This window comes from Pagrus pagrus (assembly GCF_965226575.1).
Source record: "Pagrus pagrus genome assembly, chromosome: 9".
NCBI classification, from domain to species: Eukaryota; Metazoa; Chordata; class Actinopteri; order Spariformes; family Sparidae; genus Pagrus; species Pagrus pagrus.
The window spans coordinates 25,813,672-25,839,338 of NC_140193.1; the positions used below are offsets into that span (position 1 = coordinate 25,813,672).

At 40.4% G+C, this 25,667-nt stretch overlaps 1 protein-coding gene and 1 long non-coding RNA gene across 3 annotated transcripts in view; one reads left to right on the top strand and one right to left on the bottom strand.

The window, feature by feature from the left end:
- Positions 1–25,667, top strand: part of cacnb4a (calcium channel, voltage-dependent, beta 4a subunit) — a 45,276-nt gene continuing 19,609 nt past the window's right edge. Inside the window, exons 1-2 of one of the 2 annotated variants that reach the window (XM_084361551.1) lie at positions 1–650; positions 3,453–3,536. In XM_084361551.1, the coding sequence (XP_084217677.1) occupies positions 588–650; positions 3,453–3,536 (147 nt within the window). In that variant the 5' untranslated portion in view covers positions 1–587. Of the gene's footprint in view, positions 651–3,452; positions 3,537–12,460; positions 12,819–25,667 lie in introns of those variants that run through there. The other variant, XM_084361552.1, reaches the window with a different exon arrangement.
- Positions 654–3,537, bottom strand: LOC311262276. Its single transcript, XR_014623228.1, has 3 exons — positions 3,450–3,537; positions 828–938; positions 654–729 (listed from the first exon to the last, which is right to left on the bottom strand). It is a non-coding gene; the product is annotated as an uncharacterized lncRNA (long non-coding RNA).

Genomic DNA, 25,667 nt, shown 5'->3' on the forward strand with positions numbered 1-25,667 from the left:
TTTTATTTATTTGTGATACAAACTGAGGCAGCAAGAGTTATGAGCTGTGCACTGTGTGAAGTCTAATGCTTAGATACCATCTTTATAGACTGTGTGTAGTGCAAGTAATGATGGAGATGTAGAGAAAAATACAAGCAATGAGGAAGAAAATGAGCAAATGAACATTTTACAGGATGAACAAAATAACACAGGTGAGTGTAAAATGATCTTCATATGCCTATGTGGATGCAGTTTTGTCTGTATGATACATGGATATATTCTCACGTATACATTAGTTCAGTCATGTGCATCTCAAGTTGTAATTCTGAATTTCTGCGTCGTCCCTGAACGCAGCACTGCTGAAGCCCCTCGTGATGCAGAGGAGGGGGAGGGTCAGGGTCCGTGCCGGCTCTGGTACTGACGCTTTCATCCGCGATCAGCCACTGCAGAGTGGGACCCATCACAGACGCGCTCCTCTCTCCTCTGTGGGCTGAAGCGGAACCGGAGTCAAGCTGGAGCCGGCGGTGCACTGTCCGCCAGCGGAGCAGCAGTTCCAGTGGAGCGGCACGGAGAGGCAGCCTCCGCCCTGGACCGATGAGCTGGCTGAGATGTCCCGGCACATCTACACCCGACACGGGATAGGAGACGGGCTGCAGAAGCCCGTGTTCCAGGTAGGAAGATACAGATATGCATGAAATCAGAGGCTCTTCTTCTTCTTCTTCTTCTTCTTCTTCTTCTTCTTCTTCTTCTCTGATAAAAAAAAAAATTATGGAGAACAATACACTCCTGATAATCCAACAGCAACATTGGAAATTGATTTTAAAGACTGAGCAGTGATCCCCACAGACCTGCTTAACTCATTATACCGCTCTGTGTTTCACTGAAGACACATCTTGCATCAGTCCTAATGAGCCTCTGGGGTGTCATCCATCACACACTGGCTCTGGTCCTGCAGTGTGCTGAGGATTAGATTTATTCAGAAAGAAATGAAATGGGCTTCTTAATTATTAAGGATGTTCTGATGGGACTGTGCCCATGATGCATGAGGTGGTCCGACAGAGGAAACTCATCTTCAGCACTCAGGCAGCATCTGCTACACATAGATGGATAGAAATGTATTTATATGATAGTGGAAGCTGATGATTGTGGAGCTGAAATTAGTCAATAATTAATCAGCTGTTCCACTGAAAATTGATCGGCAACTGCTGTGTTTTGATAATTGATTAATCTCTTTTTTAAACATAAATACTGAACATTAGTCCCAGCTTCTCTAATATTGACTGCTAGGGCTACAACTAATGACTATGTTTACTGTCATTATGTTCTTAATGAATCAGTTAGTTGTTTGATCTATAAAGTGTCAGAAAATGAGGGATGCACCATATAAATCAGACTGATAAATTATCAGCCCGATGATGTAAAATTAGAGCTGATAATTAAAAGCGATGATACAAAAACAAATTGCTTGCAAGTGCAGCATTTACACACAGTATGTGGCGGTATGCACCTTTAAAGTTGGTTTGCCAGCCGCCAGTAAACACAGAGAAGAAGAACAACGATGCTGTTGACACGTTCATGACGTAGAGCTGCTGCACGCAATGTAAACAAGAGCCACACATGTCGCTGGAGTGGGCGTTGTTCCTCAAGTTCAGAAGAAGACAACACAATTAAGTTGCAATATGTGTTCCACAAGTGTTCAGAGAGGAGGAAGATGGTCTGTGTTTAACATGATAAATGTTATTAGAGCTATGAATGATAAATCATCCATCAGCTGCTACGTCTGAGCCTTTTACCCTCAGGGGTGCATCAACTACAGGTTATGAACTTATTTTTAAAATACAAAAATGTGAAATTATTATCGGTTATCAGTATCATCCATGACAAGCAGGTAGTTATTGGTTATCGGCTGAAAAAATCCATATTGTGCATCCGTACAGAAAATGTTAAAAAATGTTGATCAGTGTTTCTCATATCCCAAGATGATTGTTTCGTAGAGGAGTAAAGAAACCAGAAAATATTCACACTGAAGAAGCTGAAATCCGAGAATTTGACTTGGTTTTTTTCTTCTGTTGATTCCCTCCGCCAAGGAGGTCGTGTTTTTCGCCCGTGTCCATTAGTTGGTGTTTGGTTGGTTTGTCAGCAGGATTACACAAAAAATACTGAACAGATTTCCACCACACTTGGATGGAGGATGTGTCTCAGCCCAGAATAGACCACAGATATGATAACTTTTGGTGTGGCTCTGCATTAAGGGACAGATCCAGGGATTTTTGTCTCACTTTGATTAATTTTGACATTTTCCTTTATTTCTCAGGGGAGAGTACATACAGCAGATTTTGATGGAAAAAATCAGGTGTATTAACGTGGCTGTGAGTGAGTTCAGTTTGATGGGGATGAAAAAACTAATCCAGATCTGGTAGATTTAAGTACGTTTTATTTGATATTGGATTAGTCTTGATTGAATTAAAGGAGACTGTGGGCCTTGGCGGAGGTATGCGCTCTATTGCAAAATTATAGCAAATTGGAACTTCAGCTCCATGGCAACTGAGCAGATTTAATCTGATGATGAGGACCACGTTTGACAGCCGTAAAACCTAAGACTGCAATTTGAAGATATCATCTAATTATGATTTGCATTTTTCACAATATTCCAATTTTATAGAAAGTAATCAGCAGATTAATCCCAAATAAAAAGAGTTGCTGAGATGATTGTGATAAATAAATGCAGCCCGAGTCCTGATCTTATATCACTGCATTTGACCTGTATGATATAGTGTGTGTGTGTGTGTGTGTGTGTTTTTCTGTGATGTTCTATAACTATGTGAAGATTTAATTATGAACTGCCAAGGGACTGCAGAAGTAAATTAGCTATAAGCTAACTCTGGTACATTGCATTAAATGGCAGCATTTAATATTGTACATGGTCCTTCATCATAAAAGACGTTGAATAAATAAGTAAGTCTGCAGCAGTCTGTTCTTTTGGTTTTTGGGGTTGGAAGCATCCAGTTACCCCAGATGCTCTGCTGTGTCACAGGAGGATGTGATTCCAAACATGCCGTGTTTGGAAAGCTGAGAGGTCGTTTATCATATGTCGCCCCTCCTTTTGCATCTCAGGTGCAGTGTTGCCTCATTGGCTCCTCAAGCACTGAAACAAATAGGCTGCGTATGAAACTGGGTCATACAAAGGGAATCAGTGCAGCTTAGCTGTGTCCATGCAAAAGAAAAGTGTTATGGATTTTGGTAAGGAGCAATTACTGAGTGGCTTCATATAATCAGGTCATCACAGAGGACAAGAGGCAGCTGGAAGGATCCAGAGCCCTGTCAACCCCGGGGCCTGAGAGATGGGCTGATGGGGCTGCTGGAGGGAAGGTGCCCTTGAGTCAGTGTGGAGGGGAGTCAAGGGTAGAGATGCTACAAAGATATAGAGGAAATTAAACAGTGGATTTGATTTGTGTGTGTTCTGTCCTCACCAGGCTAACAGAGGCACCTACTCCAGACGCAGCCGGCTGAAGAGGTCTGACGGCAGCACCACCTCCACCTCCTTCATCCTCAGACAGGTAGGACACTTTGCTGCCTCGCCCACATGAATCTACAGGGAGGATTTCTCCACATAATGGATCAGAGAAAATAATGGAAAGCCTGTCCACGTATCTGATTTTGAAAACAGGGCACCTCTTACAGCCAAACATTATGTGGTGTCATTGTTTATTGTGTGTTTTTGTTGTTGTTCAGAAGTGTTGCCATGGTAACTGTGTGGATGCTACTACTTTACTTGCCAACCTTACACACGTGAACAAATGTGAGCCTGCTAAGCACACCGACAGGCTAATGGAAATCTGATCACAGTGACAAGTGTGGTCGTGCAGTCACCGAGCTGTACAGGTGTTGTGATCACTGCTGAGTGGAGTTGGAGAAACAGAAACTCCTTTGACTGAACGTCTGCTATTGATCATTGATTAACATCAACGGTTAAAAAGTAACTAATACTCTGAGTCGTGTTTGAGGACAATACTTCGTGCTTTTACTCGAGGATTATTTTAATATCAGCAGTTTCACTTGTGAGTTATGGTTTCATCTGGTTTGTTATGAAATCGTGTTGTTTATTGTTTGGAGCCTTGATGAACGCCGAGTGAGTGCACTGTAGATGGACTGTATTTATATAGTCAGACCACTCAAAGTCAGCATTCACACACACATTCACACACTGGTGGCAGAGGCTGCTACGCCTCATGCTCATCAGGAGCAATAACCATCCACACACACTCCCACATGCCGATAGAAGAGACACCAGGAACAATTTGGGGTTCAGTATCTCGCCCGAGGACACTGCGACATGTAGACTGCAGGGGTCCGGAAATCAAACCACTGACCTTCAGATTAGTGGACGACCTTCTGAGCCACAGTCGCCCCAGTGGTCAGAACATGTTGGTTTTTCAACAACTGGCCTTTTAATATTTTAGCAACTATAATAAAGGATATTTAATATTTCTGTTTTTGGATGTTTGATTCATTATCTTATATTTGGAGTGCCTGGACTGCCTCCGGTTTTTGACGTACCTAGATAGTGTCAAAAGTGGTTATCAAACCAGTAAATGTTTTTGTACAAGATGACAGCAGTGTACTCAAACAGTACATTTCACTGGGAATTTAATAATTATAGACTACCCCGAACATCTGTTTCAGCATTATCTTCTGTAAAAGAAAGTTTTCATATGGGACGCCAATACACTCAGCAACACAACTTGTGTGACAGTATACTCTTGTCTGTGATGAGTTGCGATGGACTAATGTGTGATCCCAGTCCCAGCACTGACGGTGAATGATGAGCACATTAGGGATTTGGTGCTTGAAGAAACTCTTGTTGAAATTCCTCTTCATCGATTTTAGAGACTTGAGAATGTGAGTGGTCTGTGTACCGCTGCTGGTTACTGACAGCAGTCCTCTCAAACTCTTAGTTTCCCTCACTCGTGGTCGACTCTAACGTCAAGTGAACAAAACAACTATGTGATGCTAAAACTGTAGCTTTTTGTAGAATTGATGACCTTGATTTGCATCAGCCTGTGAATCCAGGCCGCTCAGCTGCTTAGGAGGCGTCTACCAACCATGTATAATTCATAAGGACGGGGTTGGCAGGGCTGTTTGAATGCAGCCGCTGCCGCCTCCTTTATATGTGCCACTGTAAAACAAATTCAAATGGGCTTCCTTTATGAAGTCCCTTCTGTAATTCATAATAGTGAAGGGACTAACCCTGGACTTGGACATCATGCTAACAAGTTACCAAGGGAACTGAGGCGGCTGCGACACGCCGTCATTAGCTACATTTGGCCAAACCCCTCCCCCTTTTTCTTCTTCACTTTTTCATTCCTCCATACCTGACCTTGAACTCCTCCATCATGGGCTGGTCTTGGTCTCTGAGGAGACGCAGTAACACAAATCAAAAAATAATCGGGTCGGAGGCTTTTTCAGTTTGACACGCTCACAAAAGCACACGACAACTTGTCGAATCTAATAGCCAGGTGTGATTTATGATAGTGTCAGGCGCTCACATCTGTGGCTGCTGCAGTTCAGCTACATGTAGGTCACTTTGTGCATGTGAGCTTTTCATGTGTGAGTCCAAAAGCAATGCGGGTCACACGTATTATTTTTTAAGTTCAATTTTTTTGGCTATTACTATAACCCTGTTCGGCACCGGCGGTAAAACTACAGAGCAGAACACCAGCTGATGATGTTTTCTCAGGATAACACGGCCTGCGCCAGTGTTCAACTTGTTGACATGTTCCATTAATTATTGAGTGCCTGCTGCGTGAAAGTAATTATGAGGCTCACAGGAAGGAAGAAAAGCAATATGTATACAAATGAAACAAACGTGAAAGAAACAAAAAGAGACTGGATAACAAGGAGACAAAACAAAGAGTAAGTAAGACAGTAGGACAGAGAAATGCACATTTAACAACTTGCTCACTCCTGTTCCTCAGCACACGCTCACAGATCTGTTCAACACCCCCGCTGTGATCCGTGTCATCGCCGGTGTGATTGTCATCAGGTGAGAAGAGGAGCGGTGGGCTGTCTTTGATTCCCTCGTGTATCCATAGTAACAGCCGCCCTTCAACAACAGGGGTCAAGCGCAGAAGGTTGATTAGCAGGAAACTGCTCCTCCTCCTCCTCCTTTCAGAACAATGCACTTTTTATTTTACAGTAAATGTTCACATGAAAGCAGGGAAAATGGAGAAGAATGCATCCTTTAAAGTTACATAAGATTGATTCGCCTCCAGAACATTTGTTTTATTTACCCGAAATCATTTACAATGAGTCATGTTAGCTTCTTACCAGCTCTCCATTCTTCATCCTTATGTCATTTCTGTGCTTTGAAATCTGGCTTTTATTGCAGAATTGAGTTTGAGAACAAAATGAGATGGTTTGTTTCAGTACAAAAGTGAGTTAAAGCTGGATTTGTACATAAAATTGAATTTCCATTACATTCAAGCCCTTATCAAACACAATGCTGACCACAGCCCGTCAAATCTCTCTGTATTTCACAGTATAATGGAGTTTTGAATTCTAGAGTCTGTGGCAATATTCCCATGCTGGTGCTCCCGTAGAAATTTGTTAAAATAAGTTAAGGATAATTTAACCGAAAGATGAAAATTCAGTCTTTATCTACTCACCCTAATGTCGATGGAAAGTTTCGTAGTCCACAAAACATTTCTGGAGCTTCACAGCAAAACAGACCAATGAGAAGAGCACAGACGAAATCACTAATACAGAAAATCTCATTTGTGTGCTCATGTTGAGTCCATCACTCAGGGAAAGAAGCTTATTGAATACATATGTTTTCAGGAGCTTTAAGTGGAGTTTTCCTGAGGGTGATCTCACTGCGGATTGACTCTAAGTGTTCGGGTTAAGGGAGGATCAGTGTGGTGGACCGTCAGGCAACGGCCCGATGAGCTCACACAGATGAGTCCATTTCAGGGAGACGGCATTCAAAAAGAGCGATCTTTAGAAAGAGTTGATGTCGCAGGAGAAGGACAGCATGTTATCAAAGAAGAAGGCTATGATCAGTCTGAGTCAACACACGATAAACTCATATCACTGGATCTGTCACAGAGGTGCTGGTCGAAAGTTGATTCTCACAGACGGTGTGCCCAACGTGTACATGCACCGCTCACATGGACAGATGTTTCTCTGTGTGGTTGGTGAGCGGATGTCTGAAGCGTTTCCGGGCCAACCTCTGAGCGCCATCATAAGAGGATGCCAGAGCTCAGCAGATGTTTGCTTTCAGGAATATAATCCAGAGCGGCAGCACGGAGTGACACAGACGACCTTTGCTCCTCATCGTGCAGGTACATATGTGCCGGTGCGGTATACGGCACATAATGGCTACCACACATGTCCTGCATCAGAGCGCTGGCTGTGCATGTTCTCAGATATGATCTCTATGTGTCTGCAAGATGCAATGAATCCCATGAACAGTGGGAGGCAGTATATCAGCATGTGAAATAAGGTCAGCTGCAGATTCTCCTTAAATTCTAAAGGTAGATATTCCAGTGCTGGAAAAAGGCATAATCTGGGCTTTATCTGCCACGTAGTAGATATGCTTTTCTTTGCATCATGTTTACTTATCATTGCTTTGGTAAAAAGTAAGTATATCATGATCCTGAAAGGACTAGAAGTGGTACAGTTTAACACATTTTGATGAGTGTCCTAATTTGACATACATATGTGACAGTAACAGCTGGTTTAGGTAACGGGCAATGAGCCACTAAAAAAGAGAAAGAGAAGACAGCATCAGGACGATCAGGTCCTTAAAATGTCTTTAAAAGGCATTTTGTAGTCTTAAATTTGAATTTGTGAAGTCTTAATTCTGACAAACATTTTCTCTTAAATCCACCACTTTTTACTCTATACTTGCTCTTACCCATTGGAAAAATGTAGATTGATCTAACTCACAATAACCACACTCTTACATAACACCTTGCTTTGCTTGGGACCACATGTATACTACTCACCTTTATGCTTACCTGTGGTGGTTGAATAATAAAAAGAAGATTGCCCAGAAATCTGTCTTAAATTTGGTTAAAAATGATCTTGAAGTCAGATAAAGCATTACCTGATACCTGAAGACACCCTGCAGCATGTGCACATAAACGATTTGATGAAATGTGTGTCAAAGCAAAACTGAAGTCACATGAAAAAAGGAAATCTTTCTGACAGCATGAAAAGAAAAACACTATTTCAGTAACCAACAGTCACTTTTTTCTGCTGCTGTTGAATCAAAAAGCGACACAGATCTTCAAGCTTACTAACAAGGAAAACAATTTCTATTCAGAAGAACTTTTCCCATTGTTGATATTTACAGTCATTTGTCCTTCATTAATGTCCACAGTGGAATTTAATAACTTCCTCTACAGCACCTAAAATACGAGCTGAGCTGAGCTGAGCTGAGCACAAATTCATTGACATTTCGTAGAATCGCTCCAAGTTTTTCCTCAACATTCAAATTAATGTTAAACCACATTTTTGTGATTTTTTTTCTGCTTTTACAAAGAAAATCAACCTTGTCTACCAGTGCAGACATGATTACTATGTGAAATCAGCCACAACCACGTGTCTTGTACAGTTTCCACAGCAAAACCTGACTCCAATGAATGAGCAAATCCTCACACGTCAGAACACTTTTGCTTGAAAAATGACTGAAACAATGACTAATTTTATCATTGAAATGATCATCATCACTGCAGCTTTAAGTTACAACATGTATCCCCCCATATCGACATCAAAAATGGTGAATAATCATTTCAGAAGAAGCAGGCACAAGCCCTGTGTTTGCCCAGCAAGGCGACTATTAAAGCGATGACAGTTTTTAAAGGTAGGAAAACGCATCCAACATGTGCAAACAGCATTTTCTGTGACAAACCGTCTTTTCAGACAGTGCAAATTGAATGTCGCGCTGTAACGAATTCAGCTGAGGCCGACCGGAAATTTACGTTTCAGTTGTGACAGAAATGCGGCTGTGAACCGCTGACCTCATCACTGCCTCTTCTCAAAAATCTGAATTGACGTCTCAGCCCATATTCACATCCTGGGTCAGCCAGTTTTATTCCTTCTGTCTGAGGGGCAGGGGAATGTAAGGCCTGCAGATTTGAATAAAGTCTCATTTTGGGATGGCAAAGCTTGTGATGCCACAGCTTTCTCCCTGAAATTAAATTTCATTTCTGAATCACAATGCATTTAGCAGACTTTCCTTTAACCTAATTTTCCAGCTTTCAGCCTGCAAAGCGATAAGAAAGGGACTTCTTCACCCCGTTAATCCCTCTTATGTAGGTCACATGGCTCAACTCAGCAGCCTTTCATTTGTGAATTACTTGGTGTTGCCCAGCCCAGCCGCTGCTCTCATCGCTCCACGCTGCCACCGTCTACTCGCCTGCCTGTACCTCGGAGACCATCTGACAAGATTACCCAATAAGTAGTACACTTCTGGAGAAATTTGTGTTTTTTATCATTGCTTCCCAATTCTTTCCTCACCTGTTTGTATCCTTAATGAATCAGTCTCAAAACTGGGCTTTAGCAGCAAAAACCACTGAATGTTACAAAAATGAAGCAGCAAATAAATGCAACTCAGTCCAAAACCCAAACATATTCTTTTTACAATGACTTAAGAGTGAAAATGAACAAATCCTCACATTTAAATTGCCTAACCCTAACCTTAATCCTGACATTAAACATAGTCATGACTCCAAGCCTAACTCTAAACTAAGCCCTTATCATAAAAGCAGTGTTTTAACTTAGTTTCTGACATAGATGAATATTAGAACCTTGTCTCTATACACTGAATATTCCTCTGTCTCCAACATAAACACTCCTTGTGGCACTCCTGTCTGGTGGAACATAAAACTGAGTGTTGCAGCATTTATTTCTAAACATTTCTCCCTGATCTGCTGTGGCTTACCTGAGCAGGACGGAGAGGTCTGAGAGCTTCTTCGATGCTTCACATCTGTTCTCCCACTAGAATAACTGATGGATGTGTATGAAGCCATCAGCTGTTTGGAGAGATGCTTGTTCAGTGGAAGAAAGCTGATAACTGGGGCAGTGGCAAACTTGATGAAGATGCATCAGCTGATAGGAGCAGGTGTATCTGCTGTAGCACAGTGTGTCAGCAGAGGGCGCTGTCGCTCTACGTTGTCACAGATGCAGCTGAGACTGACAAACGAGTATTTTCTTGTTTAACTTGTATTGGATAACACTTGTAGTGTAGTCAATGTAATTAATTTATTCAGTTGCCTAATTATTGGTTTATTGCTTTGTTTAACAGAGACGATGGACTTTGTCTTGCACAAGTTGCTTTTAAACAGTCAAGTAACTATAATCTTAAGTTTAAATATTTTTATATATTTATATTTTATAATTTTTTTTATTAATGATGGTTATTATGTAATGTTACTTTGTTACTCACATGTCAGTTGCCTATTAACCTTTCTGAATGTTTTTAGTCTCTCAATCAAACTCAAGATTCACTTCATTATTGAGTTTTCAGCCATGTACCACTTCCTCCTCCTGCTTAAGAACTAACAAAACTTTTCTAGAGACCAGATTTAACAAAATGAAAGAATGAGCTAGTATTTTTCTCATAGGTCTGTCAGTATATCAGTGATTGTGATATGAGACTACATGTGGTCTTTTTGGATGCTGTTGTATCGTGATATGACGTAAGTGTTTTAAAGGCTGCATTACAGTCAAGTGATATAATTTTCTGAACTTACCAGACTGTTCCACTTGTTCTTATTCTCCATTTAGTCATTATATCCACATTACTGATGATTAATGATCGATTTATTAGTCATCACTGCAATAATGTGACTATATTGATATCAAAGTTGGTCAAAAATGTTGTGATGTTTGATTTTGTCACCCAGTACAAACATTTACGAGGTGCTTTTGAGGAGATTTCAAAATATTGAGATATATATCATGTATGGTGATATGACCTAAACATACCACAATATGGTTACATCACCCAGCCCTGCGTTTGATGAAGTTCTGTCATTTTATTTCTCTTCACATGTCAGTTGGCCTTTTAAAAATGTTTTTACTCTTTTGAATCTTATTCAGCGTGGAGGTTCGTTCTTCACCTTGTCAATAGGAATCGACCAATATGGTTTTTTCAGGATTATAAGTGATCAAGAAGATGATATCTGATATTCGGTAGCGATATACACATAGATATACATAAGTTAAGGGTGTCGCAATATTGTGATATTCACAATAACCATGATTTTAAGAATGTAATCATTTGTTAGCCGAAAAAGAGAGAGAACACAGTGAACAAAGTTAAAGATAGATTTAATTCCAAGCATTTGTTTTCAAATTTTTATTGATATTGTGATGATATTGTTTGTTTGGCCATGATTATCGTGTAATGAAAATCTGATATCGTCATAGCTCTGTTTTAGCTACTTTACTTAATTATTTCCATTTGCTGCCACTTAATTCTTCCACTCCACTACATTTATTAATAACTTACTAGTTACTTTACAGATTCAGATTATTCAGTGTTTATAGCCTATCACTTATCCGACAGTGTTGTGGGCGGGACACTGAGTGAGACCAGAGTGGTGACTACGGACAGACAGAGGATGCTGCATCAGAGCCAGAGCAGCACGATTCATTTATTTTATCAGCAATCAGACGCAAAAAAACAGATACTGATAATCAGAAAAAAGCTTAGTATCTGTAATAAAAAGTCTAAACTCAAGGTTCACTTAATAAGTGAACTTTTAACTGTATCCCACTGCCTTCTTCTGTTGAGAGAGTAGCAGAGTTGATCTGTATTTCTCCCTCTACCCTAGACTCCCTAGTGTGTGTCTGTTTTACTGAAAAACTAAAATTAATAACTGAATTGATAATGTTTAGAAATGTCAGGGAACGCTTGGCCAGGATTCATAAAATGAAAAAATGTGGAGATATTTGTCATTAGGCAACAGCTCTTCCATTCCACCATTTTTCTGTGAACGCTTTAACACTTACTTTGTTTATAAAAGGTGTCAAACCCCAGACTGACCCTCAAACCTCAGACTTTGTCTTCTTCACTGATTCCCTTCATGATCAGTGTCCTTGCACCGACATGTATGGATTGATGTTATGGCCCCGGTGCGATCATGGAGCTATAAAGACAAGAAGAGAGCAGCAGCTCTGCCTCATCACTCAGCTGTTCACCGTTGCTTTCATCCTGTGTGTGTAAATTACATGTCAGTCTTTGCAGACGGGTGTTTAGGTGAAGAGATTACCTCAACACACACATCCATGCACAGAATACACACAGCCTGCTGGTTAACGCTGCTCACAGGCTGCAGACCCAACCACCACCACCTCCCTCTCTGCCTCTTCCTTGTTCAGTGTTATCGACTGGAGCCTCCAACAACCAATCAGCAGGCTGCATCCCTCCTCTGTCATCAGCCAGTGCTGGAGGAAGGGATTGGCTTGTGTGATCTGAGCTTGGAAGGCAGATGAAATGCCAGGTCTGCTCTGCCTCTGGGGACAAGCAGGCTGCCTTATAATGGGAACCAACACTCGCTCGGCTCAGGGGCAATAACATCCAGTTCAGTTCAGGAAAACAGAGGGCTCCACCTTTTTGTTTTTTTCTGTCTGCTGCTCTGTGGTCTACCTTCATGTGGAGAACGAGACTGCTGCTGGTGGGCTCTGTCACTCCCCTGCGCTCATCATCCATCCTCTCTGGAACAGGTTGAACCTTTACTGTCGATTTTGCACCAAAGAGCTGCTTTTTGGAATCTCTCTCCTCCATGTACGATAACTTGTACCTTCATGGATTTGAAGACTCGGAGGCGGTGAGTGGATGGGCGTCTGACACTTGTGCACCATGCTTCTGTGTTGTGTCGTGGCTGGTCGATCCCTTCATGAACACCCACGGAATGCGTTGAGACTTGAGTGGGCTGAGCGTGCACTCTTCTCGGGGGAGTCGGAGGAGGTTGGGGGAAGGGTGTGCATGAGCGTGTGTGTGTGTGTGTGTGTGTGTGTCGAGGTGTGTGTATTTGCGAGAGCGTGTGTCTGAGGGCTCCTCCAACCAACAGTGCAGTGTTCTCACCAGATGATGGCTCTCCTCCTGTCTGGACTGAGCGTCTGCAGATCTAAACAGTGTTTCTTTACCATCTCTCTCTCCATATGGATGATTAGCCGGTGTGCATGCTGGAAAGAGGCTTCATTTGTGTTGTTCTCACTTGTCTGTCAGTCTCCTTCATCACATCCCACCATACATCATCAAGGTTTACAGAAAAGATCGCACACTGTGGCCATCTGAATCATACTGATGAGCTGTTGCATCCAACTGCGGCGCCTTCCACACAAGACACGAATGCATGCAAGGCAGATAAACGTCAGATTCCCTTTTCAAACATAAATTTGATCTTCATTCCACACACAGGTGATGGTACACAGATAGATCTACACACACTGCCTTTGATACAAAGAGGCCAGCAGTATTATTGAGTGGGCATCCACGGGAAAGAAATGTGTCGGAGCAGCGGAAAAATGCTTACAAAGGCAATAAATGCAGGAGCTGCCGCGGGGTGGAGGGGAGGAGGGAATCCCACTGAGCCAGAATCTGTCAAGACCTTTCTATAACTCCACCTGACATCCTGGCTGCTTCGTGGAGATTAAAGGCGGGGGGAATTTTTCACACATTGTCTCCCATCCACAGGGTAGGGGTAGGAGAGTTTTTTTTGATTATTGTTTTGAAGAATGAGCTCTCTTTCATCCTTCAAGTTTGTGCACTTCTGTAGTGGGGGTTATCTCATCTAAGGAACTAAAAAAACCCACTACATGGCCAGAAGTATGTGGTCAGATATTTATTGCACCTATATGTGATTGTTCAACTTCTCAATCAAAACCGATGAGCATTTATCTGCTGCGTTTACAGAAGTCGCTGTTCTTGTTTCAGGCTTTCCACCAATTTTGAACCTGGCTGAAAGGATTTGCTCCCATTCAGCCACATTCAACCAACAAGGAACCAGTTATGTTCCAGTTTGTGTACCTTATTTTAACTGTTCAGAGCATTAAGACCAAAAATAACTTGGTTCAGAACCTGAAAAGAATACAATACAACAATATCCTCTTATATGCACATTATAGATGATAGAAGTTGTTTTTGAAGCAGTAAGAAATATGACCACCACAGACACTGTAAATAAAGAAGGGTGATTTATTTCTTCATCCTGTGAAGTTTGCCCCACAACTCATGGTGTGGAGTAGTCAAAGTTGTAACGCTCAAAGTACTAAGCATAGCACTAAGCGTCTTATTTTACATTAATCTACAGAAGTGCTCCCATTACGATGTCCTGGCAGCCTTCTGTTGGCAGCTCACAGCCTATGCAGTTCCATATTAATGACGTTTTACATGAAAAATTAAATGCACTAAAATTACGTATTTGTGTAGAACACATTTTACCTTCCAGTGCAATAGGACTTGTTCCCTGAATGGAGTTTGGATCAATCAGAGCAATGCTGTGCTGAGACATATTGCCATGACTTACCGGGTAGTCTGACTTCCTCGCTCATTTTCAGCAGCTCACATCAGCGACGTTAACGTCATCAGCGATAGGTGATAGCCTCATGTGAAAACTTTGCTTGAGTACAATATTTTCAACTCACGTGAATGCGCGTTTGACATGATTTTTCGCATCTTCACTTAATTCCTGTTGCCCGGAGCGATTAGATGCGAATTTGCGTCTATTCGTGTCTTATCATTGACTTTGTATGTACTCTAGACATACGAATAAACCGCGTCGTGTTTGGTCTGAACACGGCATTAGACGTTCAGACCTGGTTTCAACTAAAAATCAATGTTGTTCCAGCACAAAACTGAGCTGTAGCAAATTCACAATGCTTCATTGTTGACATTGGAATGAAACATTTTCACAGTGTTTGCTGAATTCGTCCAGAATCGACCCAGAATCTGAACGGATTTCATTTGCTGAATGTTTTAGAGGTTTCTACAAAGTTTAAACCTGTGACAACAGATTGTGTGTGTGTGTTTGGTTTGGCCTCTACCAGCTTCAGGGGGAGATATCTGCCTCTTTAGCTGCTCAATACTCAATTGTGTTCTCCAGCTAGTTGCTAACTGTGTCTGTTTGCTGTTCAGCGCTGAGCAGGCACTGTGCAGTGGGTTTGTAGAGCTTTTTGGCTGAAAACAGCTGCTTTTAATGATTGACAATTGCACTATAAGAGCGGTAAGAGTGAAGAGTGGAGATCTTCGGGGAGTTGCAGACTTTGGTGATATTCTCTGTGGGTTCATCACTGTGAGGGACACCTTTCACATCATCATATTTTTGTTCATTTGACTTTTTATTGAGCAAACAGATATTTTATAACACATTTATGTTTTTTGTACTGATGATTCAACCAGGCGAATTTCATTGCCATCCAGCCTTGGAAGTGCTCTATCAGTCACCTAACACTGTCTATGCACAAAATAAACTGGACTCTTGCTGACAGAAACCTGGATGCCCAAAAACATTCCCTCAGATTTGTCACTCTGTACATCATCCTCCAGAAATACCAACTCTTTCTTGTGGGTTCAGCTGTTTTTATCATTGTCCCATTATAGTGGCTCTGACTAACTGATGAGGCTGGAGACTATTTACTTCCACCTCAGACTGTTCAGGAAATGGATTCTCTGTAAAATCCTAATATCCCCCTGAGACTGTCTCATCCAGCCTATTAAATTTCTGTATAACTGGATTCATTCATTATTTCATTACTACTAATTGAACTACATTCTTTTCAGTCGTGTTTAAAAGATTTACTTTTTCCAGTTTCAATCAAACAATGACTCCAGTCATGTTTCTGTCCACACAGCAGGGATGTGGGTCACTGCTGAACATCGGTACTGCTGACTTCCACGTTGTACCATGTTTAGGCCGGTGTTGGCAGCACTACAGAAGACAACTCTGGGGCTCTTCTGTCCTTGTGGTTTGCTATCAGCACTTGTCATTAGCTCATGGGTGTCTGGATTTTTCGGAAGTGAGACTTTGTCCTGGGACTTCTGAGGCACCAGGCAGGGAAGCTAAAACATTTGTTGCATCCTCGACCTGTAATGACCCGCAGCTCTCTTGTGTGACTCTTTTCCAAAAGTTTGGCACAATGATCATGTCATGTTTTGTCACCTACCTGCTGTAGACTTTTCATTCAGAATGCTTGTTCTTTCCAGTCATGCTTCATGTTCATTTAGTTAAACACTTTATCAGCCACTGACAATTTGCACCAGAACTGTTAATCAAGACAAATCATGTGAATTTATATGTAAAGTTTAAAAACCTTGTCAGGGAGGAAGGTGGATAACTCAGGACCACTGAGCTGCAAATATTTTCACAATTATCTAACCAAAGTTAGCTGATATCTTGTGCTTATGCTCAGTTAAAGCTGTCCTCTCTGCCATCTCGCTACATTGAATTAGCTGGCTACACATGCGCACTGACACAACTGCAGGTTTACCTTCAGCAGCCACCTGCTGAGCAGCAGGACAGAAACACAAACAGAGACAGTGCTTCAGGGGTTTTATTTTATTTTTGTGGCAACAAAAGGAAGAGACAGCATTTTTTTACCAATAACAATTACTTTTATTAAAAAGTAACTAAATAAAAGATTACTTGAATTGCAGAATTTATGTGTTATGTTATTCGTTGCAACAAATTAGTACTCTAACGGATTACTTTGTAGCGTGTTACCCCCAACGCTGCTAATGAATAAATGAAACAGGTGTACACAGAAAAAGGGAACAGACAGGAAGTTGAAAGTAAAACATAAAACAAGAAATTAACTAAATTAACTATTCAACTAAAACCTGTAGGACCATGACATAGATACAGGTCTGGTGAGATGAAATTATGTTTAAGCAGTTATGGATGGTTTCAATGTGATACAGGACTGTAGAGATTGGTACAGGATTAGGCTTGGTTGAAGTAAAGGGGACTGTTGGACCTTGGCAGAGGTATGCGCTCTACTGAGTGTCATTCTAGTTGGAAAGTAAGTTTAAAAACAAAAAGACACACCACCAATACACAACTGTCTAACAAACAGTAGCTGATATATTGTGCTTATGCTCATTTCCATTTTGGGGGCTTGAACCAATTATTATTTAGTTTAAAACACGATCTCTGATCCTGATCTGATTGTTTGGAGGTGAAATCAAAGCATTGCATTGCAGAGCAAATGTCCCTCCCTAGCTTGAGTGATGTAACCCACTTACTACAGTTCTAAACAGTGTTTAATGTATGACTCACATTCATAGGAGCTGTTACATAAAATACAAAGCCCAGGAGTTGTTGATAAGTCATTATACTATAGTTAGGATGTTTAAGGAGAATCAGGTGAGTCTGAAGAGACACATCAGTCCCTTATTTGGCCTCAGCTGTTTTAAAGGAGCCCAGAGATGCTTTTCCACTTCTCAAACCTTGTTGGAGGTGGGTATAATGAAGCGAGAATGCTTTTAGCCTTTTATCTTGCGTCTGATAGGCACGGAGGTCAAGGGAGGGAGGAAGATGGAGATGGTAGAACAGACCAGACTCTGGCGTCTGACCAGATAAGGCTTGAGTGTGGCACGATGGACTCAAGACTGGCCACTTGACACTCCTAGATAATAACCTCACAAACAACTCATTGTCTGTGTGTGTGTGTGTGTGTGTGTGTGTGTGTGTGTGTGTGTGTGGGCAGAGACAGCAGATATAATGAGAAGAGGGGAAGAGGTTTGTTGGCAGAGTGGTTGCTTGTGTCTGTGCACATGCCTCGTGCTCTGAATGCTTTCTGTACCTTTCCACTAAAATGAGCTGAATGGTCCTCTTTGTCGTCCCCTCCTAATCAGTTTCAGGAAGGGGCCAGCAATGAAATGACCAAAGTAGCTCAAATGTCTAACTTTTGTTTACTTCATGGTTTCAAAGAAGTCAACAGAATTCAATTTAATCATGTCTCAGCACATGAAACTACAGTCCTACAACACATTTACATTTTCAGTACCTGAGTACACACAAGTCTGCACCCGTCATGACAATCTTGTTTGAAATGCACAATTTGTTTGAGACCTATGGCAGTTCATTTCAAAAAGACTAAATTAAAAGAATAGGGCAACCAGTTCGAAAAAAGTATACATATGTTTGAGCCATTTAATTACTTTATCGCATCAATCATGTATCAATTTTGATAAACTTAGGTTAGGGTTGGGGTTAACGGCTCCTACTCGTTCATTACTCCCACAGACTAAATAAAACTACTGCCTGGCAGATTTAAAACTGATCCGCTGTCAACAAATGCCGAAAATGAGTGCTGTGGTGCTATGTAGAAGCATTATGATGAATGACAGCGGTGCTAACTGGCCACATGCATTTCCTGTGCCAGGTGTACTTAAAAATAAAGTAAACTTAAAAAAAAAATGTAATTTGGCATCTCTCTTTGCCATTAATGTTAAAGCTGGTCACCTTTTGTGACGAGGCAGGACTTGGAAATCGGCAAGAAGGACACAGCTGAGGTTACGCACAGGCTGATAGGGAAGCAGTAGGTCAGACATACGCATATTTGGGGCCCAAACCCGGCAGAGATTTAAAAGTTTGGAATTCATGTGAGTTTATTATAAGCCTAGCAGCCGCAGTCTTAACAACGAGAGATTGTTTTTTTTCACTAAAACCAGAAGAAAGAGCATAGAAAGAAGGTAGGCATGATGTAAAAAGAGCATGAGGGATCTTTTCAGGGTCATGGTTCAAACTTATTATAAGTTAAATTTCCGTTGTTTTCTTGAGATCATAAGTTATTTATGTCATGGACACAGAATAACAAATGTTGTTTTCCAGATAACACGGCTCGATTGCCTGAGATCTCGAAAAAACAAATAACATTTTCGCTGGATATCATGGAAAAACTGAAATAATTAGTTTGACCCATGACTGTTAAATATACATAAAAATGACTTAATTTTAGAGGTGAATAACTTGTTATTGTGGTGATATTTGATGGGGGCTGTCAGCAGGATTTCTGACTTGGAATCATTTTGTTTCAGAAAGTTTTGAGACATTCACTACTTAATGTCTGAGAGGCAGGATAAGAATATTCCCGTGTACTGGAGACATAAAGCAGAGTATAATCTGTGTTTGTGCGCTAATGGCACCTAAAATTAATGAGCTTTAAGTTTTCTCTTGGCACAGTACTGACCTACCAAAGTTCCCTCAAAGCTGATCAGATCTGTGAAGATCAGCTTTGACATTCTCTGCTATTTTTCACATTTTATAATGTAACCAATTAAAAAAAAACAACGAAAATCTCTAATTAAAAAAAAAATTATGAGCATAACTTACAAACAAGCAACGATACAGAATGGAATTCTTACCGAGGTTCAGAGTTAAAAATGTGTCGTCTGTTTGCAGAGAGTCAATTCATTATTTCCAGTGGTGAAACATAAAGCAGGTGCTTGTCTATAATGGTCAGTAGTGTGGGGTTTTTATTTTCCTTTCTCTCCAGTCCTCTGGTTATAGATTTCATTTATAAGGAGGCAGTAAATAACAGTTGTTTGTATCAAGGAAAGACTCCCATGGCTCTGAATGGATCATTAGCAGAGGCGCCTGGAAGCCCTGGACAAAGGCATTAATCCTCTGCGTCCAGCCTGGCAGGTTGATTTCAAAGACTTACTGCAGTATAAATACTCTGTTGCACATCTGGCCATTTATTTTCATTCAATTATTGATATGTAATTGTGATATTATTTCATTGAGTCATAAAGATAGCTTTCAACAACACCTCCACATTCAGGACCAGAACAGGTCTTCTTCTCATCCTGTTCAACTCTTCAGAGTCGTCTGTTTCACATGGAATATGCTGCCATTTGGGTACAATGGCTGAAAGGATGAAATCACTATAATACATTTACTGTATGTCACTACCATCAGCATGTAATTTGTTCACTACTTGCAGGCCTGCAGGACACATCTGTACAGTGAGACGACTATACACCACGTCATAATGATAATACAGAGTTTATCAGGAACATACTGCCCCTCTGACTCTCTCATTGTGACATGTGAACAGCTGATGGCAACCAAGAATGCAATCATGCAAAGCATGTGTTGTGCTGTGAAAGTGGCTGAGGATGGTAATTGGATGAGATGGTTGTGGAGGGAGAAGGTGCTGTTGCAGGAGAAGAAATTGATGAACGGAGCAGAATTTCAAGCAATGCATCATGCCTTAGTCCTGATGTCAAGCAAGCCTTTGTAAGCATGTTCCCTGCTCCCATGAGCTTTACACCATTGTGTGTGTGTGTGTGTGTGTGTGTGTGTGCTGGCACATGCAATGTGTACAGTTTTTACAGCTGCCTCCACATATTTCTAAATTATACACATTATTACTTTCTATACAGGCTAGATAGTGGCAATTTATTTTCAAAAGTGTTTCCATAATCTGGAGTTTTAACAAATAATTTCTTGATTGATTCATCTATCTTTTTCTTCTTTTAAATCAGCAATTAATGGTTATGAAATAGTGAAAAAATACAATTTCTGAGAGCACAGTCAAGTCATGTCTTTAGATTCATCTCATCTCAGGCAATGTTTTTGGTGGACCAGCAGTCAAAACCCCAAGATATTCAGTTTACAATCAAGTAAAACAGCGAAGAGCAGCAAATTTGAGAACATGGAACGAACAAATGTTTGACATTTATCCTTGATAAACAACTGAATGATTAATAGTTCGTTTGTACTTGCTTCATTCATTAATATGTATGTGAGAATTGTTCCTGAAGATTTTGTTGGCTATTTAAAGACACAAATTCTCACATTTTCAGCTCATATGAAATGTTAAGATAAAATCAAAGACACTCTGTTTCTAACACAGCATACAGTATCTGTCTGTACTGTAACCCTCCTCTCCTTCATGGATGGGTGCTGTTCATGGGTTGTGTTGAACATGGTATGTGGCAGGCAGCTTCCACAGGGGCAACAGACTGTGCCGTCATCTGTTAGGTCAACATTTGTGCTGGGGCCCAGTTTTTCACCCCCTTTGGCTGAGTCTGCAGGACTCCAAACGTCCACCAGCTGGCTGTCCAGCAGAACGGAAATCAGATCCACCCGACCTGACGAGCTGGAGATGTACAGCTCAAAGCATCTCCATGTTGGAATTTACAGTTCATTGATAAAGATGATTTACTGGGTTTGGTAATGACTTAAAGATGATGGTCCTCGTACACAAATACACAAGAATATATAAGAATATGATATATTTTGAAAGAGACAGAACCCCACATATACAAAAGATTCAGTTGTTTGCTGATGATTGTTACTTGGTTAGTGCAACAGACACAATTCAGCCAGCTTTTAAAAATAAGGATAAATGACTGCAAAGGTCTGCCTTGAAATTCTCCAAACAGCAAATAAATAAAGAACTTTACTAAAAATATTAATATTTAAAGGGTAACTCTAACTGCATGTCATCTGATGAATTGCCTCCAGTGATGTCACTCAGTTGCATTGTGGGAAATGTAGGCACCAGGTTTTGAAAATCAATGGTGCAGCAATCTACTCCGTTAGCACTGTTGGACTCATTATGGACAGTTTGAAAACAAATGATCAAGATGATGCAGCAGAACCTGAAATATCGTCTTTTTATTTCACACATTCTTTTTCCTTTACAAAACCCGTTGGTCTACATTACCCGTAATGCAACTCGGCCACTGATTGACATCACTGGAGGCAATTTATCAGATGACATGCAGCTTCCTCTGGAGTTACCCTTTAAGACTCAGCTAGACTAGCGTGTTATTCCAAGCAATATCACGAGGATGAAGCACAGGCTTACATTTAAGGACGATATACAGTAGCTACTTCATCCATTGAAAAAAAGTGTGAATCACTGGCTCCTGGAAAAAACACTGAATAAACTCAGAAACACAGAGTCTGGAGCTAAAAATACGCCTGTTTTTCTTTGCTCCTGAAGTGGAAACACATGTTCCCCACCTGACTAGTAATAGCAAAAGCTGAAACAAAACCAAAAGAGGACATCAACAACTGGGAAGCAGCAATCGACTTCGCACTACTGCTGTCTGTCGCATGGCCACGGGCTTAACAAATGTGGCCTGACGGTCCAGATCCAAGCGCACAAGGTAGTCAGCCATGATCTTCATGCTTCAACAGCCGAGTGGTGACATGCTGCATCCCACAGTGGACACTTGGACAGAGAGACACAAGATGTACTCTTGTCATCCAAGATCATGCTGATATATATATGTAATCAAAGTTTAATCGCTCTGAAGTTTAAATGGTGTCGTTATGGTGATTTAATTGAGGTTAACCTTCATATTGTAGCCTGTAGGTCCATGGAAAAGTAATTTCACCTCGAAATCAGCACAAATAATTAGAGATGATAAAACTTGGATATGGATAATGACCTCCACTTTCTCTCTGGGACTCATATTTAATGTATCCCCTTTAGTTGCTGTCTGTGGTCTTGTAGCTTTTGACTTTTTATCACTGAACCAGAATAAGTGTCAGTCATAGTATGTGTTTTTAGCAGGAGAGATTCATCCATGGACAAAGTGCACCTAATGTTCAGTTTTGGAAAAATAAGTCAGATTTCAGCAAATCTAGCAATCTAGAAATCTCTAGAATCCTGACATTAATTCGTTGTCCAGCTTCAGCCCAACTCTTAAATTATTCCAAATCTATGTGCATCTTTTCCTTCCAAGATAAATTATACATTATATGTGTATGATCTGTTTTGCCACAATGCCTGTAGGCCATCGTTTGACTTCTCAGCTGTTATGTTCCCTGCTGATTGCATTTCATGGTGTCAAACAGAGTCGTTCTGGAGATAAAGGCTGACAGAAAAGAGTTGGATTATTAGACTGACGGCTGTGTGAGACCGGTATCCGAGTGTTTACACAGAACTGCATCTCTGGAACACCCAGTAACATGATATCCAGTGTACTGCACTGTTTAGGAGGGACGACACAGAGAAGATGCTGCATCACCTGCCTCACTGTCAACATGACGTTATTATGTTGTGATGCGTGAAATAGGAACCTTGTGAAGTACATTTGTCTGTTTTGTGTTTGTTGACTTTGGTAAAAGGATTTTATGTTGTGAAAATATATTATGAAAGGGGAAGAAAATATTCATTAATTTTAACGTTAATATGGAAGATGACGAGCATCAGAACATACAGTTTGATTAGATAATGAAAAACGCAGTCTATCGGCAGGAAAAGAAGCGCAGGTGTAAGTTTTTCTTGTTAGATGTCAGGAGTATCGTCTGCGTGTTGGCTTCATACCACAAATGTATTTGTCACTACATGCAGACTGTACATCCAGCAATGAGCAGGTCAGCTGTATGGTCACAGATGGGTCACTGCTGCTTTTTCTTCACCTCATAACTACAGGTGAAATGTTGGGCTGCAACTAACAGTCATTTTTATGTTCGGTTGATCTGAATTTCATTTCCTGATCAGTTGATTACTTGTTTGGTCAATAAAATGTCAGGAAATGGTAAAGAAATGTCGATCAGTGTTTCCCAAAGACGTCCTCAAAAGTCTTCGTGTTGTCCACAACCCAAAAACATTCAGTTTACTTTTCATTTCTTTTTCTTTCTTTATTCACATCAGTTAAAACCATGTATAACATAACATACTCCTTTAAATCTGCAATAATCTCATGTGAAATGGGACACCCTAGGAAGCTTAAAAAGCTTATTAAGAGGGGCCCAGGCACAACGTAGATACAAGTACGATATACATACATACACGTTTACATACATACGTATAAAATAAAAATTGAACAAAACAAAACAAAAACAAAAACAGACAAACAACATAAGAATAAAATGAAAAACATATTCATACATGTACACATAAGACTCTCAACTATACAAACCAGACAAAAGATACCCTAACCTAAGGCTAAACCTAACCTAAGCCCTATTCCTAACCAGGTCCAAGTGGTCACGTCACCAACAGTCCAAAAAGAATTATGCTACATTGACGAAATGAGTAATTGCTACATAAGGATCATGACTGAGAATATTTCAGCAAGAGGTGCCTCCTTAGACGATATTTAAAAACAGGTATAGATGGGGACATTTGCAAGTCTCTATCCAGATTGTTCCACACCTGTGGACCTTTACAAACAATACTGTGGCTGGTACATTTGAGTTTCCGATTTTTGCCCTTAATAAGATGCTTCTTCCTAGTCTGATATGAATGCATAGGAAAAGAAATTGGAATCAGGTCACAAAATCTTTCATTGAGCTTGTTAACAACACAAAACATAGTACAAGCATTATGAAAAGTATTGAGTTCAGTAATTTTCAGGAGGCCATAGCGATGAAAAAGCGGGTCAGAAGGAGCGTCAAATTTAGCCCAGGACATAGCTCGAATGATTTTCTTCTGTAGAATTGCCAAATTCCCTAGGTGGCTGGAGAATGTATTACACCAAATAATATTACAGTAATTGAGATGTGGCTCAAATAATGACCGATATAATGTTATAAGTGCTTCACCAGGTAAGAAATGCCTCAACTTAAAGAACAGTCCGACATATTTTGATAATTTTTTGGTTAATACATCAATATGCCCCCTGAAATTTACAAACTCGTCCATTTGAACTCCCAGAAATCTAGTGGTCTTCACTCTCTCAATAGGGCTGTCATTTATTTTAATATCTATAAGTTCGAGGTTGCTTCGATTTCTGTTAGAACGAAAAATTATAAAGTTTGTCTTATTTAAATTTATTGACAACTTATTGCATTTTAACCATATATCAACCCTGATCAGTTCTTCGTTTAGATTCTTTTGCAGATCATGTATGTTCTTGTGCGATAAGAATAAATTAGTATCATCTGCAAACAGAATTTTATGCAAAATGTTAGAGCAGTGAATGAAGTCATTTATATATAAAATAAAGAGGAGCGGTCCAAGGATGGATCCCTGGGGGACACCGTACTCTACTGTTCTACATTCAGATTTATGATTGAATATGGAGACATATTGTTTCCTCCCAAACATGTAACTACGGAACCAACTGAGAGCAATACCTCTGACACCATAATATTGGAGTTTATTCAGAAGAATTTCAAAATCAATCGTGTCAAATGCCTTTGACAAATCAAGGAAAACTCCGATGCCTAATTCCCCTTTATCAATACAATCATGAATTTTTTCCAATAGATTCAGCATTGCCATGGAGGTGGAACTCTCTTTCCTAAAGCCATACTGTTGTGGAGATAGGATTTTAAATTTTTCTAAAAAATCACTCAGTCTACTATAGACAACTCTCTCCAGAACCTTGGAGAAGACAGGTAGAATAGATATGGGTCTATAATTATGTAAGTTGTTTTTATCCCCTGACTTAAATACTGGTACAATTCTTGCAATTTTTGACATATCAGGCACAACTCCGCAGAATAAGGAGAGATTTATAGAGTAGACCAACGGCTCCAGGATTTCACTTATAATGGCTTTAAGAATTTTACTGCAAATGTTATCAGCGCCTGCTGTGTAAGAGCTCTTCATTTTCACAACAATTTTCATTACTTCTTCTCTATCAGTAGGCCTAAGGAAAAGGGAGTTCAGATAATTGCCTTTAAGGTATTGTCTAAATGTGGCATTGTGTGGTTGATTAATCTTTTGAGAGAGGTTTTTTCCAATAGTAACAAAGTAAT